This window comes from Mustela nigripes, chromosome 8 (genome assembly GCF_022355385.1).
Source record: "Mustela nigripes isolate SB6536 chromosome 8, MUSNIG.SB6536, whole genome shotgun sequence".
Taxonomy (NCBI): Eukaryota; Metazoa; Chordata; class Mammalia; order Carnivora; family Mustelidae; genus Mustela; species Mustela nigripes.
The window spans coordinates 106,882-124,038 of NC_081564.1; the positions used below are offsets into that span (position 1 = coordinate 106,882).

At 44.4% G+C, this 17,157-nt stretch overlaps 1 protein-coding gene across 5 annotated transcripts in view; it reads right to left on the reverse strand.

Annotated features, from left to right (window-relative positions):
* LOC132023029 (zinc finger protein 268-like) overlaps positions 1 to 16,998 on the reverse strand; it is a 41,038-nt gene extending 24,040 nt beyond the window's left edge. For all 5 annotated transcript variants that reach the window (XM_059408085.1, XM_059408086.1, XM_059408082.1 and 2 more), the window contains exons 1-2: positions 16,917 to 16,998; positions 9,761 to 9,961 (exon numbers count right to left, since the gene is read on the reverse strand). In XM_059408085.1, the coding sequence (XP_059264068.1) occupies positions 9,761 to 9,961; positions 16,917 to 16,949 (234 nt within the window). In that variant the 5' untranslated portion in view covers positions 16,950 to 16,998. The remainder of the gene's footprint in view (positions 1 to 9,760; positions 9,962 to 16,916) is intronic.
* Positions 16,999 to 17,157: the final 159 nt, after the last annotated feature.

Consider the following 17,157-nt stretch of genomic DNA (forward strand, 5'->3'; position numbering starts at 1 on the left):
AAAAAAAAAAAAAAAAAAAAAAAGATAAAGATCATACAAAGTATCTTCTCTGACCAAGTAGGATAAAGTTAGAAATCAGTAACAGAAGGGGGGAAACATTGAAACATTGAAAAATCACAAAATCAGAGAAATTAAACTACGTATCTTAACCAACAGATCAAGGAAGAAATCAAAAGGTAAATTAGTAAATACTTATTAGATCTGAATGAAAACAAAACCCAACATACCAAAATTCATAGGATGCAACAAAAAGCAGTGTTAAGGAGAAATTTTACTAGATGAATAAAGAGTACACTAGAGGAAGCAAAAAACAGATCAGTGATCTGGAGGACAGAGTAATGGAAATCAAGCTGAACAGCAAAGAGAAAAAAGAATAACGCAAAATGAAAAAAGACAGGGAACTCAGCAACACCATCAAGAGTAGTTAACATTTGCATTATATGGATCCCAGAAGGAAAACAGAGAGAAAAGGGAGCAGAAAATTTATTTTAAGAAGTAATAGCTGAAAACTTCTTGAATCTGGAGAAAGGAACAGAAATACAGATCCAGGAGGCACAAAGAACCCCCAAGAAAATCAACCCAAGAAGGTTCACACCAAGACGTGTAGTAACTAAAATGGCAAAAAAGCAGTAGTAAAGAGAGAATTTTAAAGCAGCAAGAGGAAAGAAAGCAGTTAAATACAAGGGAAACCCATTAGACTGTCAGCTGATTTTTCAGAGAAACTTTGCAGACCAGAAGAGAGTGCCAATTATGGGTGCCTGGGTGGCTCAGTGGGTTGAGCCTCTGCCTTTAGCTCAGGTCATGATCTCAGGATCTTGGGATTGAGCCCCACATTGGGCTCTCTGCTCAGCAGGGAGCCTGCTTCCCCACTCTCTGCCTGCCTCTCTGCTTACTTGCGATCTGTCACATAAATAAATAAAATCTTAAAAAAAAAAAAAAAAAAAAAAAGGAGAGAGAGTGCCATGGTATATTCAAAGTGCTGAAAGAAAAAACCTCCAGCCAAGAATACTCTATCCAGCAAACCTGTCATTCAAAAAAAGAAAGATAGTGAGTTTTCCAAACAAAAGTTAAAGGAATTCATGACCAGTAAACCGGCCCTACGAGAAATACTAAAGAGGACCCTTGAGTGGAAAGGAAAGACCTAAGAAGGAGTAAGAAAAGCAGGAAGCAAAAAAGCAGTATAAATAACTATCTCTAAAAAAATCTGTGAAGGACCTCACAAAATAAAAGGATGTGAAGTATGACACCATATACTTAAAATGTGTGGACGGGGGGAGGGAAGAATGGGTTCGAACTTAAGCAACCATCAATTTAATACAGACTGCCATATGCGTAAGATGCTATATTCAAACCTAATGGTAACCACAAATCAAAGACCACTAATACGAAAAAAAAAATAAATAAAGAGAAAGGAATCCAAGCAATATCACTAAAGAAAGCCAATAAGCCATGAGAGAAGAGAGCAAGAAAAGGAACAGAAAAGAACTATAAAACAAGTAAGAAATGATGGTAAGTACAAATCTATCAATAATTACTTCCAATGTAAACAGACTAAATGCTTGAATCCAAAGACAGAGAGTGACGATATGCTGCTGCTAAGCGGCTCATTTTTAACCTGAAGACACAGATTGAAATGGAAGGGTTGGAAAAGCATTTCTCATGCAAACGGACATCAAAGGCCAGAGTACCAATACTTATATCCAGACAAAACAGATTTTAAAACAAAGACAGTAATAAAAAAAAAAAAAAAGATTGCCCACATATAAGCACAAAGGGAACAAGCCAACAGGAAGCTGTAACTATTGTAAATACGCACACAGCAGCGCAGCACCCAAATGGCACACAGCCGCGAGCAACAAACAAGAGGAAGTCATCCACAATAACACGGTAACAGGAGGAGGTAACTTGCATCAACAGACAGAATATCCAACAAAATATCAACAAGAAAACAGTGGCTTTGAATGACATGTTGGATCACACGGATCTAACAGATATATTCAGAACATTCCATCATAAAACAGCAGAAAACACATTCTTTTCAAATATACATGGAACATTCCTCAGATAGAGAACATATAAGGCCAAAAAACAAATCTCAACAAATTAAAAAAGATCAAAGTCATACCAAGCATCTTTTCTTTTCCTTTCTTTTCTTTTTTCTTTTTTTCTTGAGAGAGCGAGCACAAAAGAGTGCATGAGCAAGGAGGGGTAGAGGGAGACAGAGTCTCTTTTTTAAAAAAAGATTATTTATTTATTTATTTGACAGAGAGAGATCACAAGCAGGCAGAGAGGAAGGCAGAGAGAGAGAGGGAAGCAGGCTCCCTGCTGAGCAGAGAGCCCGATGCGGGACTCAATCCCAGGACCCTGAGATCATGACCTGAGCCAAAGGCAGTAGCTTGAGCCACCCAAGCGCCGCAAGACAGAGACTCTTAAACAGGCTCTACACCCACCACACAAGCCCAATGCAGGACTCAATCTCACGACCCAGAGATCAAGACCTGAGCCAAAATCAGGAAAAAAAAACACTCCACCGACTGAGCCACCCAGGCACCCCATCAAGCATCTTCTCCAACTACAATGCTATGAGACTAAAAATCAACCACAAGAAAATATCTGGGGGGAAAAAAATACATGGATGTTAAATAACATACTAGTATGCAATGAGTGTGTCATCCAAGAAGTCAAAGAGAAAATTTAAAAATACATGGAGAAAAATCAAAGTGAAAACACAATGGTCCAAAATCTTTGGGATGTACCAGTGCTGTTCTAAGAGGAAAGTTTATATCAATACAGGTCCCACAAGAAACAAGAAAAATCTCAAATAAGCAACCAAACCTTACACAGAACAGAACTAGAAAAAGAAAAAAACAAAATCCAAAACCAGTAGAAGATGTAAAGTAATACAGATTAGAGCAGAAATAAATGAAACAGAAACTAAAAGAGAAAGAGAGAGGACTCAAATAAAGTAAGAAAAGAAAAAGAAGGGACGCCTGCGTGGCTCAGTTGGTTAAGCAGCTGCCTTCGGCTCAGGTTATGACCCCAGCGTCCTGGGATCGAGTCCCACATCGGGCTCCTTGCTCAGCGGGGAGCCTGCTTCTCCCTCTGCCTCTGCCTGCCATTCTGTCTGCCTGTGCTCGCTCTCTTTCTCTCTCTCTCTCTGATAAATAAATAAAATTTATAAAAAAATAAAAAAGAAAAAGAAAAAGGAAAACTAACAACCAACACCACGGAAATACAAAGGATTTTAAGAGAATATGATGAAAGACTATATGTCAACAAACTGGACAACCTAGAAGAAATGGATAAATTCCTAGAGACATATAACCTTCCAAAACTGAATCAGGAAAGAATAGAAAATTTGAACAAAAAACTCCCAAGAGGGACGCCTGGGTGGCTCAGTTGGTTGAGCAGCTGCCTTCAGCTCAGGTCATGATCCCAGCGTCCTGGGATCGAGTCCCGCATCGGGCTCCTTGCTCAGCAGGGAGCCTGCTTCTCCCTCTGCCTCTGCCTGCCATTCTGTCTGCCTGTGCTCGCTCTCTCCCCACCCCCTCTCTCTGATAAATAAATAAAATCTTTAAAAAAAAAAAAAAAACTCCCAAGAAACAAAAGTCAAATGTCATTCTCAATGGCAAAAGACTGAAAGCTTTCCTCTAAGAGAAGGAACACAGCAGGAATGCTGGCTTTCACCACAGAACTGAAAGTTCTAGCCAGAGCCATCTGGCAAGGAAAAAAAATAAGTCTTACAAACTGGAAAGGAAGAAGCAAAATTATCTCTGTTCACAGATGATATGATCCTATATGTAGAAAACTTTAAAGATTAAACACACACAAATGAATTCAGCAAAGTAGCAGCTTACAACGTCAAAAATCAGTTGCCTTTCTACACTTGAACAATGATCATTCTGAAAAGCAAAATTATGAAAACAATTCCATTTATAAAAGCATCAAACAGAATAAATGTGTATCCAAGGAAGTAAATGACACGGAATGAAAACTAGAGGGCACCTGGATGGCTCAGTGGGTTAATAAGCCTGAGCCTTTGGCTCAGGTCATGGTCTCAGGGTCCTAGGATCGAGCCCTGCATTAGGCTCTCTAGTCCCACATGGAGCCTGCTTCCCCCTCTCTCTTTCTCTGCCTGCCTCTCTGCCTACTTGTGATCTCTCTCTCTCTCTGTCAAATAAGTAAATAAATAATCTTTAAAAAAAAAAAAAAGGAAGAAGAAAACTAGAAAACTTTGCTCAAAGAAATTCTAAATGATATAAATAAATGTTCATGGACTGGAAGGCTTATCATTAAGATGTCAATACTACTTACTCACAGTGATCTACATATTAGTATAATCCCTGTCAAAATCCCACCGACAATTTTTTTTGCAGAAATAGAAAAGCCCATCCTAAAACTCATATGGAATCTCAAGGAACCCTGAACAGCCAAAACAATATAGAAAAAGAACAAAGCTGAAGGACTCACGTTACCCTATTTCAACACTTACAACAAAGCTCCAGTAATGACAGCAAAGTAATACTGGCACAAAGACTGAAACACAGATGGATGGAATAGAATAGAGAACCCAGAAATAAACCCATGCATATATGATCAAATAACTTTTTTTTTAATATTTTACTCAACAGTTAATACGGATAATAAAAAATAAAGCCCCTCATCAGAATGGTGATTGTAGTTTTCACATCCATAATTATTCAATGGTGAAGTGATTTCAAAATGGTGCCAGCACGACATGATGGGGAAGGAAAACGCAGTACCCACAACAAGAATGAAATGCAGTTGGATCCTTACCTAGTATCATACGTAAAAACAAACCCTAAAATCTTAGCAAGGCTTTCTGCAGCTATCCACAAGCTCTTTTATAGTTAACATGGAAAGGCAGAGGGAAAAAATCAGCCAAAACAATTCTGGAGAATAAAGATGAAGTATCCCTGTAGCCCATTTTAAGATTTCCTGTAACCTCCAGACAGTGTGATGCTGGTGAAAGATCAGACACAAGATGAATGAAACAGCAAGCGGAGCTTAGAAATAGACCCATACAGGGGTGCCTGGGTGGCTCAGTGGGTTAAAGCCTCTGCCTTCGGCTCAGGTCATGATCTCAGGGTCCTAGGATCGAGCCCCGCATCGGGCTCTCTGCTCAGCAAGGAGCCTGCTTCCTCCTCTCTCTGTGCCTGTCTCTCTGCCTGCTTGTGATCTCTGTCTGTCAAATAAATAAATAAAATCTTTAAAAAAAAAAAAAAAAGAAAGAAATAGACCCATACAAAGCTTGTCTCCTGATTTTTGTTTTTGTTTTTAAACAAAGACATAAAAGCAATTCAATGTATAGAGGAAAATCTCTGTCAAATAAAATAAATAAATAAATCTTAAAAAAAAAAAGTCTGCCTTTGGCTCAGATCATGATCCCCGGGGTCCTGGGATCGAGCCCTGCATGGGGCTCCTTGCTCAGCAGGGGAGCCTGCTTCTGTCTCACCCTCTGCCCGTGACTCCCCCTACTTGTGCTCACTCCCTGTCAAATAAATGAATGAAATAATTTTTAAAATTTTTAAAAAGTAAACCTCAACACATAACCCAACCCTATACAAAATTTAACTAAAAATGGGTCAGGGGTTTTGAAGGGGTTGGGGGTGGGAGGTTGGGGGAACCAGGTGGTGGGTATTGGAGAGGGCACGGATTGCATGGAGCACTGGGTGTGGTGCAAAAACAATGAATACTGTTATGCTGAAAATAAATTTAAAAAAAAAATTTTAAATGGGTCATAGACTTAAATGTAAAAGCTAAAACTATAAAAGTCTAGAGAAATACAAGAGAAAATTTGTGTACTTTGGTTTGGGTAATAAGATTTTATTTTTATTTATTCATTTTGTTCAGCAGGCTTCACTCCCAGTGTGGGGCTTAAATTCATGACCCAGAGATCAAGAGTTGCATGTTCCACCAACTGAGTCAAACAGGTGCCCGGCAATGAGATTTCAGATATAAACTCAATCCATTCTAAAAAATAAAATCGAGAAAACAGAATTTATCAAAATCAAAATACTTGGTCTGTGAAAGTCAGTGTTACAAAAATGAAAAGACAAGCCAGAGACTGGGAGAAAACATTTACACATACTTTTTTGATGAAAGACTTGAATCTCAAATAGGTAAAGAACTCTTCAAAATCAATGGCAAGAAAACAACCCAAGTAAAAATTGGGGAAAAGATCAGGCACAGAACAGATACTTCACCAAAGATATTCAGAGAGCAAAATATTAAAGATACTCAATAATACTAGGTACAGGGAAATGCAATTTAAACCCACAATGTAATACCACCTCACATGTACGAGTATGACAAGTTTTACAGACCTGACAACACCAAGCACCAGCCAGGACAAGGAGCAACAGGAACCCTCATTCACTGCTGCTAAGAACACAGAATCGCACAGCCACTTTGGCAGACAGTTTTTTACAAAGATAAATACACGGTTACCATACAACCCAACAATCAAGCTCTTAGGTATTTACCCAGCTGGTGGGAAAACTCGTGTTTACATAAAAACCCATATGACCAGACACTGGGGAGGGTATGTGCTACGATGAGTGCTGTGAAGTGTGTAAGTCTGATGACTCACAGACCTGTACCCTGGGCAAATAATACATTCTATGTTAATAAAAATAATTTTTAAAATAATAAAATTTTAAAAACCCATTGATGAATGAGGACAGCATTTGTAATCACCAAAAACTGGAATCACATGGATATCGAGGCTTACTATAAATAAAGACCATGAGGCTGGCACAAGGCCAGAAAAGCAGACCAAGTGCGGAGAGCACGGTGGCGTCACTCGTGTCCAATGGCAACACAAGCAGCCAAGGGCACTGCCGGGAAGACCAGTTATCACGGAAACCAGCGTCCAGAACCAAAAACCAGAACAAGAAGAGGCCTGCAGAGGTCTAAGACTGATTAAACTCCCTTAACGATTCATAATACATATTCGAGAGCGAGAAAGAGCACAGAGCAGAGGGAGGGGCACGGGAGGGAGAGAGAATCTTAAGCAGCTTCCGAGCTGAGTGTGGAGCCTGACGCAGGGCTCGATCCCACCACCCTGAGATTGTGACCTGAGCCAAACCTGAGTCACTTAACCTGCTGAGCCACCTGGGTGCCCCTGATTAAACTGCTTTGACAAGGGGAGATTTTGCCATACACCATCAGAGTCCTCAGATACTGACTCATTCAATCCAAAGGTATCAGAAAGGCGACTGCCGCCGCAGGCTCTGCCCAAGTGACCTCTGAGCAGAAGAGCCTCCCCACAGCTTGAACAGTGAGAAGCACGTGGCAAGAGCGACCAGACCAGACTGTGTCCTCAGCCCAACTCATGGACACTCATGGACACACTTCGCATTTGGTTTGTTCAGCTCCTACCCCTTGGTACCTCTTGTTTGTTGCGGGACTTTGTACGAAGCTTTGCTCTGTGTGATGTGTCCGAAGCCACAATAAGTGAAATGGCATTGAGTTTGAAATCCTGAATTGCTTCACAGTTTTGTTAACCTTGTTTTGTAACTGAAGACACCAGACACAGCTCATGCACCCTCACAGCACGCCCGTGACACCGACGGAACGGAAGAAAGAGTTAGGAAACCACACCACACGCATGGACGCCTGACACGTGACAAAGCCGGCACTGCCGGGCCAGAGGCAGAAACCAATCGCTCCACTGGAATCAGGACAGGTGGACAGCTCTGTGAAAAAAATACATCTTGACTTCTACCCACACCAACATAAAAATTCATTCTAGATATATTATAAATCTCAATGTGAAAGGTAAAATAATAACAAAGAAAAACATCCTCCTGAGCTTCAGATAAGAGAAAAGCACTTAAACTGGACACAAGGGGCGCCTGGGTGGCTCAGTGGGTTAAAGCCTCTGCCTTTGGCTCAGGTCATGATCCCAGGGTCCTGGGATCGAGCTCCGCATCGGGCTCTCTGCTCGGCGGGGAGCCTGCTTCCTCCTCTCTCTCTCTGCCTGCCTCTCAGCCTGCTTGTGATCTCTGCCTGTCAAATAAATAAATAAAATCTTTAAAATAAAATAAAATAAAAATAAACTGGACACAAAAAGCACAAACAATAAAAATTGTATAAATCAGAGTAAGTTAAAATGAGAAATATCTGTTCATCAAAAGAGCACTAACAGAATGAAAAGGGAAGCAAAACAAAAAAATATTGAACAAGAGTTAGTGCTATTCATACTGAAATATTTAGATGAAGCATGAAGATATCTGAAATATATTAAGAAATGCACCAAAAATAAGATGGCTTCAAGGATGCAAAGAGAGACAGAGACAAAGGCAGATACTGTGACAGCGCAAGTACAGGACAATGTCAATGGCAGATTCCGGGGGTCGGGTACACAGAGGTCCGCCGACATCCTTTCAACCTTGCCCTCTGAAGATTTTTGTAACACAGTATTAGAGGTAAAAGAAGCACCCTGAGTAAAATTTGAAAATGGATTTGGTATCAAGTAAGTTTTGAACTTCCATGTGCATGAATCACTGAATCCTGTGAAAATGAAAAGTCGGGGCTCCTGGGTGGCTCAGTGGGTTAAAGCCTCTGCTTTCAGCTCAGGTCATGATCCTGGGGTCCTGGGATCGAGCCCCACATCAGGCTCTCTGCTCGGTGGGGATCCTGCTTCCCCCCCCTGTCTCTGCCTGCCTCTCTGCCTACTTGTGATCTCTCTCTCTGTCAAATTAAAAAAAAAAAAAAAAAAAAATCTTAAAAAAAAAAACAGTATTGAGGTGGGACATGGTATTCTGCATTTCTTTCCTTTTTTTTTTTAAAGATTTTATTTATTTATATATGACAGACAGAGACACAGCAAGAGGGAACACAAGCAGGGGAACTGGGAGAGGGAGGAGCAGGCTTCCTGCAGAGCAGGGAGCCCGATGCGGGGCTGGATCCCACGACTCGGGGATCATGACCTGAGCCATACCCAGCCCCTTACTGACTGAGCCACCCAGGCGCTCCGATATTCTACATTTCTAACAAGCTTCCAGAACACAAAAAAATCCATGTAAACCAGTAAGAAAAAGACAGAAAAACCAAAGGCAACTAGATGTCAAATAAACACGACAAAAGGTATTCATTCTCTTCAGCTAGCAGGAAATGCAAATTAAACCCACAAAGAGACACCACCACCACACAACCACAACAATGGCGCAAATGCAAAAGACTAACAATAGAAATTGCTGGCCAAGAACTTAAAGCAAGCGGAACACGCAAACACTGTTCTCCTAGCATGAGTTGTAAATAGAAGCGGACGGGTATTTAATGAAACAAAGTGCTTACTGAGGAACAGAAACAGTAAACGGAGACAAACCTGCCACAGCCGGGTGGCTCAGCAGGTTAAGTGTTTGCCTTTGGCTCAGCTCGTGACCCCAGGGTCCTGGGACAGAGCCAGGGAGCCTGCTTCTCCCTCTGCCGCTACCCCTGCTTGTGTTATCTTTCCCTCTCTCTGACAAATAAATAAATAAAATCTTAAAATTTAAAAAAAAGATACAGGTGTCACACCATTAACATAAACTAAAAATGCATCTATAGCAATAACAGTACATATTTTGTGAACACATACAAACAAAAGAAATCCATGGAAAACAAAGTAATGGGGGGGGGATCGAAATAGACTACAGGAAATCAGAAAATATGTAAATAAAGACAGATAGGGACCTTACACAGACCGAGAGAGAACTAAAGAAAAGCAGGAATAAATAAGCAAACAACTCACCCGAGACTGGGTGGTTTTTGGCTGCTCCTGGGAAATAAACAGCCACTCTAGAACCTGCTCTGTCCTGTGATTCTTGTGTCTTTGCCAGGGTCCTCCAGGGAGAGGCCGGTGGTCAGGGGTCCCTTGACCCAGGACGGTGTCCTGACCCTGCAGCTCTCCCGCTCTGAGGCGTGAACTCTCTTGTTCCTGGAGAGGTGGGACCTGTGGGCACAAGAGCAAACTCACGTTAACGACCAGAACTCCCCTGGGCCCCAACCTCAGTCTCCTGTGCCGGAAAACACACTCGCAGGAGGCCGGGCTGGATGTTCTGCCCGCTGTGCTCAGCGTCACTGTGGGGCGGAACCCCAGTGCAGTGACGACAGCCCCCGCCCTGCTTCTGCACACAGATGCTCAGGAGCCCCGAAGCTGCACCAGCCACCCTAGGAGCTGAACAACCGCAGGGGGTCACTCAAATAGAGCGCAACAAGGGCACTTAGGCCGGGCGTATGCAAGCCACAGATTTCGAATGAGCCACACTGCCTTAGAGTCTCTTCCCTCGTTATTTAAATGCCCATCAACAAGTCACTTCCTCTCTCCGCGGAGTCTTACTGTTTGCTGCAGTGAGAACACCAGCACAGGGTGGCACCAGGTAGAGCAGCGCAGTTTTTTATTCTTCCAAAAATGCCCAATGAATGCAGACGAGCCCAATCACAGTGGTACAGGAAAAAGCCCGCAGACGTCCACACCAAACCAACACAGTCTAGGTGACGACGTCTCCGCACAAACATCAGGATAGAGGCAGAGGTGACCTCAGAGCACAGGACAGATCCCAGGAGAGAAGAGTGAACGATGAGGGAAGATTCTGATGGGCCACACACTGCAGATCCCCAAAGTCACCAATAATGCGTGCCCCCAATCGGAAGACAATCCCGAAGTCACTAAGTGACCTGATGCACTGCCGCCACCTAAGCACATGGGAATTTGAAAAATGACCGGCAAACAGTCCTCTCCAGACACAAAGATCTTTGCTCTGAGGGAAAAGTGCTAAAAATCATGCCCAAATTGCTCAACACGGAAGATTAAGGTAGTGAGAGGAATGACAGAGCGACGGAGACAGAGGAGGGGAGAGGAAGGGAGGGGAGGGGGAAGGAGGGGCGGAGAGAGGAGAGGTCCAGGTGACTAGAGGGAACGGGCAGAGAAAGGAGAAAGGCTACCAGACAGTAAGAGGGAAGCACTGAGATCCTATTCCAGAAATTACCACAAAATACGTGAATGTGAAAGAAATGCATTAGAAGACCAGGCATGCTGAAGGAAGCAGAGGCTAGAGGCCAAATAAAGGGCTTCCTGATACGGCGCAGCACTGAAGTACGAGTTTGTTTCTGTCTGCAAAAGAAGCACTGAAAAGATGAAGTGGAGCAGTAAAAATGGAGACTTCTGCAGGAGGGCGGAATGGGGCAGAAGGGTTAACAGCAAGTCAGTTTCCACTTGTGAATCACGTATAAATATCGTACATAATCAGAAAGAGGGAGGGCAGCCCTTACAGCTGCAAGTGTCAACAAATATGTATTTATCCAACTGAAAACAAAACTACAAAAGGATAATTTTCCTAACTGATCTTTAGATACAATGAGCTACCAAGACAAACTGAACTTCATTCAGCATCCTTGTTAGTAAAAACAAATTATAATTTTAAAACCATTCTATGGGGCGCCTGGGTGGCTCAGTGGGTTAAAGCCTCTGCCTTCAGCTTGGGTCATGATCTCAGGGTCCTGGGATCAAGTCCCGCATCAGGCTCTCTGCTTGGCTCTCTGCTTGGCTCTCTGCTTCCTCTTCTCTCTCTCTTCCTACTTGTGATCTTGCTCTGTCAAGTAAATAAATAAAATCTTTAAAAAAAAAAATAAAATAAATTTAAAAAACCATTCTATGGACATTGTAGGATATGACAGTTCTATTACCATTATTAAGAATGAAGATATCTGGATTTAACAGATACATTCATCACATCCCATCATAAACAGCAGATACACACTCTTTTCACATACACATGGAACAGTCTCCCGAGCAGATCACACATTAGGCCATAAAACAAATCTCAACAAACTCCAAAAGACTGAAGTCATTCCAAGCATCTTTTCTGACACAATGCTATGAAACTAAGAATCAACCAAGAAAAAAATTTGGAAAAAAACACAAATATATAGAGGTTAAGTAACATATTACCAAACGATGAATATGTCACCCAGGAAATCAAAGAGAAAATCAAGAAAACACATGCAGAAAAAACACGGTAGTCCCAAATGTCTGGAATGTTTTAAGAGAAACGTTCATAGCAATACAGGCCCACCTCAAGAAACAAGAAAAATCTCAACCTACCAACCATACACCTAAAGGAACCAGAAAAAGAACAAACAAAACCCAAAACCAGGAGAAGGAAGGAAATAATAAAGATCAGAGCTGAAATAAATGTAAGAGAAACTAAAACAAACAATGGAACAGACCAGTGAGACAAGAAGCTGGTTCTTTGAAAAGATCAACCAAATTGATGAACTTTTCACTAGACTCACCAAGAGCGACAGAGAGAGAGAGACAGAGAGACAGAGAGACAGAGAGAGGCCTCAAATAAAATTAGAAAAGAAAGGGGAACTAATAAGTAATACTACAGAAATACAAAGGCTCGTAAGAGAATACTATGAATACGTAAATATGAACATTGTCCCAACAAACTGGACAACCGGGAAGAAATGGATAAAACCCTAGAGACATACAACCTCCCAAACTGAATCAGGAAGCACAGAGAATCTGAACAGACCGATTCCCGGCGATGACACTGAATCAGTAAGCAAAAAACTCCCAACGCACAGAAGTCACCTCACGGGCAGCCTCACGGGTTAAGTTCTACCAAACATCTGAAGGAGAGTTAACATCCGTTCTTCTCCAAGTATTCCAAAAAAGGGAAGAACGAAAACTTCCAAACTGATTCTATGAGGGCTGCATTATCCTGATCCCAAAACCAAATAAAGACACTACAAAATAAGAGGAACTTGGGGCACCTGGGTGGCTCAGTCTGTTAAGCATCTGTCTTTGGCTCAGGTCATGATCCCAGAGTCCTGAGATCAAGCCCCACGTCAGGCCCCTGCTCAGAGGAAAGCCTGCTTCTCACTCTTTCGCTCTGCCTGCTTGTGCTCTCTCTCTCTCAAATACATAAATAAAATCTTAAAAAAAAAAACAAACAGGAACTACAGGCCAGTATCTCTGATGAATACAGATGCAAAAATCCTCAACAAAATATCGGCAAACCAAATCCAACAATATTCTAAAAACATCATTCACTTCGATCAAGTGGGATTTATTCCTGGGTTGCAAGGGTGGTTCCATATTCACAAATCAATCATCAATCAACACGAAAGATTGCATCAACAACAGAAAGCATAAAAACCATATGATCATTTCCACAGATGCAGAAAAAGCATTTCACAGAGTATAACAGACATTCATGATTTAAAAAAAAAAATCACAAAGTAGATTTAGAGGGAACATACCATAAACATAAGAAAGCCATATTTGAACAACCCAGAGCTAACGTCATACTGAAAGGTGAGAGAGCGAGAGTTTTCCTCCTAATATCGGGCCCACGACAAGGATGTCCGCCTTCACTACTTGTATTCATCACAGCACTCAAAGTCCCACCACAGCAATCAGGCAAGAAAATGGAGTAAGAGGCTTCCAGACTGGTAAGGAAAAAGTAAAGCTTTCACTATTTGCAGACAACATTAATACCATGTAGAGAAATCCTAAAGACCGCACCAAACACCACTGGAGCTGATAAATGAATTCAGAGAGAAATCCACTGCAGTTCTACCCACTAATAATAAAGCAGCAGAAAGAGAAATTAGAAAAACAATCTATTTACAATTGTACCAAAAAGAATAAAACACCTGGGAATAAACTTTAAAAAGGAGGAGAAAGACTTGTACTCTGTAAACTATAAAACACTGATGGAAGAAACTGAAGATGACACAAACGAAAAAGTGCTCCACGCCCATGGACTGAAAGAACAGATGCCGTTAAAATGGCCACACAGGGTGCCTGGGTGGCTCAGTGGGTTGGGCCGCTGCCTTCGGCTCAGGTCATGATCTTGGGGTCCTGGGATCGAGTCCCTGCATCAGGCTCTCTGCTCAGTGGGGAGCCTGCTTCCTCCTCTCTCTCTCTCTCTGCCTGCCTCTCTGCCTGCTTGTGATCTCTCTCTCTGTCAAATAAATAAATAAAATCTTTAAAAAAAATAAAATGGCCACACGACCCAAAGCGACCTACAGATTTCATGCAATCCCAATCAACGTATTCCAACAGCATTTCTCCCAGACCGAGAACAAATAACCCTACAAATTGTATGGAACCACAAAAGGCTCCAAATAGCTGAACAGTCTTGAAAAAGAAAAACCAAGCCGGAAGTATCAATTCCAGACTCACTTTCTACTACAAACTGCAGTAATCCGAATGGTGTAGTACTGGCCCCAAAACAGAACAGATCAACAGAAAAGGACTGTAAGCCAAAACAAACCCAAGATTACATGGTCAATTAATCTCTGATAAAAGAGGCAAGAATATGCAATGGAGGGGCGCCTGGGTGGCTCAGTGGGTTAAGCCTCTGCCTTCAGCTTGAGTCATGCCTGATCTCAACGTCCTGGGTTTGAGCCCCACATCGGGCTCTCTGCTCAGCGGGGAGCCTGCTTCCCTCCCCCTCTCTCTGCCTGCTTCTCTGCCTGCTTGTGATCTCTGTCTGTCAGATAAACAAGTAAAATCTTAAAAAAAAAAAAAAAAAGGCAAAAAGAATGAGATCGTGCCCTGTGCAATGAGACGGACGGAGCTGGAGAGGATGACGCTCAGTGAAATAAGGCAGAGACAGATGAATACCGTATGATCTCTGTCATATGTGGAATTGAAGAAACCAAACAAAAGGAAAAAAAAAAGAGAGAGACAAGCCAAGAAAGAGTGTCCTAGCTACAGAGAGCACAGGGTCAGCAGAGGGGGCGGTGAACCAGGTCAGGGGACGAGGAGCGCGCGGTGATGTGTGGCAGCGCTGCATCAGCACCCGGCTCGCCCGAAACCAACACGACACTGCACGGTCACCACACTGGAATTAAAACGGTCATTTCATAAAATAAAAACAAGATCCCTAGCACGTGACAAAAAAGATGCAACAGTAAGTTGTACACGTGTACACCGATGTTTGTAGAGGCAGCTCAGTATTGGGAACCACCCAGATGTCCACCAATGGATGATCGCATACAGGAGATGTGGCCTCACCAGCAGAGGCCACTGAGCCACACCGAGGAATTAAGTGCTAATAAACGGTACCACACTGATGAACCCTTGGAGAGGAAGCGCCCAGCAATTAGCTTTTTTGACCGTAATTTAAGTGTCTGAGGCGAGCTTTTCATTGTCAAGCCATCCAGTCTGAAGACACTCATCTTGGACCAACACATCGCCGGCTACACCAAAAGGCGAAGAACAGGGCCGCCCCTCCCAATGACATCCCCCTTTTGGAAAGCGCTGGGTGACCTAGATAACTGCTCGACTGAGGGACCCTGGTTTTCCCTGTCTGTGCCCTAATTCCCACCCTTATATTTTAAATTCACCAATAAAAAGTGAACCTGCAAAACACAAGGCACCCCACCCTCAACCTCAATAAAGGCACAAGCTTGAGTGCACCCTTCCCGCCCAACGACCTTGCTGTCTGGCATACCACATGCCCTCCAGGGCTTACGAACCTCCAGGACTTATAAACCTTGTTTTTCCGACATTCCCTGGCGGTTGCTGATGAAGCGTCTTGCCATCATAGGACGAACCTCAAACGCCAGTCCAGCCGCAACTCTGCCTCCAGTTGGGAATGTCTGGATGCTCACATGGGCCCAGGGAGGGCCGCAGGCCAACCTACTCGCTAGCGTCACGCCTGACAGGCGGAAACCAACGCAAAGCAACCCTTGAAAACATCATGCCCAAAGAGGCCAGACAGAAAAGGCCACATACGGTGTAACTCTATGAAATTGGTAAATTCAGAAAAACACCAAGTAGATTAATGGTTGCCAAGGAAAAGGGGGAAGAGGGAGGGACTGCAGATGGGGACGGTTTCTCACTGGAGCGACTCTAATGTTTAGAATTAGTGGTGACCCGTGTACAACTCTAAATACTAAAGGTGACCAAGTTGTACATTTTTTTTTAAGATTTTATTCATTTTTTTTTTTGACAGAGAGAGATCACAAGTAGGCAGGCAGAGAGAGAGAGGAGGAAGCAGGCTCCCTGCTGAGCAGAGAGCCCGACGCGGGACTCGATCCCAGGACCCTGAGATCATGACCCGAGCCGAAGGCAGCGGCCCAACCCACTGAGCCACCCAGGCGCCCCTAAAATCCAAGTTCTTAAGGTAATCCTCAAACCCCGCGATGATCTGGTCAGCCTGTGGCTGTGGCCTCCTCTCTCAGCACGCACTCCACCGTCACCTACACCTTCACCCTCCACATTTCAGCAACCCTAAAACGATCCAAGTTCACCAACAGACCAGGGCACTTCCAGCCTCGCAGGTGTGCACGTTGCTTCCTTTTCCCAGGCTGACCTTCCGTCCCTCATTCACACTCACCTTCCAAAGCTCAGTTAAGAGTCTTATTCCTCGCCAAGCCTTTCTTGGAGGACCCTCGTCTCCCGAACGGACCCTGCGCCGAGCGTCCCCAGGTCCTTCGGCGGCCTGCTCTGGGTACCTACCGTCATTGTCCCCACGGGCTTCCAGGTCCACCGGCCCCACCAGACCTCCGCTCTCCCCTAACAAGGGCAGGAACAACTGATGTCTGCGCTCTGAGCACCGGCCCCGGGCCTGCGAGCACGAGACCCTACACGCTGCTGAATAGGGGATACACGAGGGCCGATTTCCCAATGCGGTCCGACGCGCCGAGAAAGAGCCGGCGAGAGACGAGAAGGGACAGAGCCGGCCGCAGAGAGACGGAAGCCGGGGGTGGGGTCCTTCCGGCCTCGAGCAAACACGCTCTCCCGAGAGTCTCGAGGCGCCGTGGGCGGCGGGGGCGCGCCGTGGGCGGCGGGGGCGCGCGCGAGACTCCCCCGCGCGGCCAACGGACCGGGTCCGCCGGGGGCTCAGGGAGAGCTTCTCAGAACCGAGAGACGCGCTACTCACCCAGATGGCCGCTGTCCGGACCCGGGTGGCCATGCCCGCGGCCGGTCGATGCGTCCCGCGGGCGGCGGCAGGACCCCGGGGCTGCCGGAGGGGCACGACGCGCGAAGGAGGCGGCGTCCGCGCCGCTCGCGCCCCGCGCCGGGGACCGCCTCCCGCCCCCACGGAGGGCGCCCCGCGGAGACGCCGCCCCGGTCGCGGCCCCGGGGCCCGCCGTCCCCACGCCGCCCCTGCCCGGCCCCTG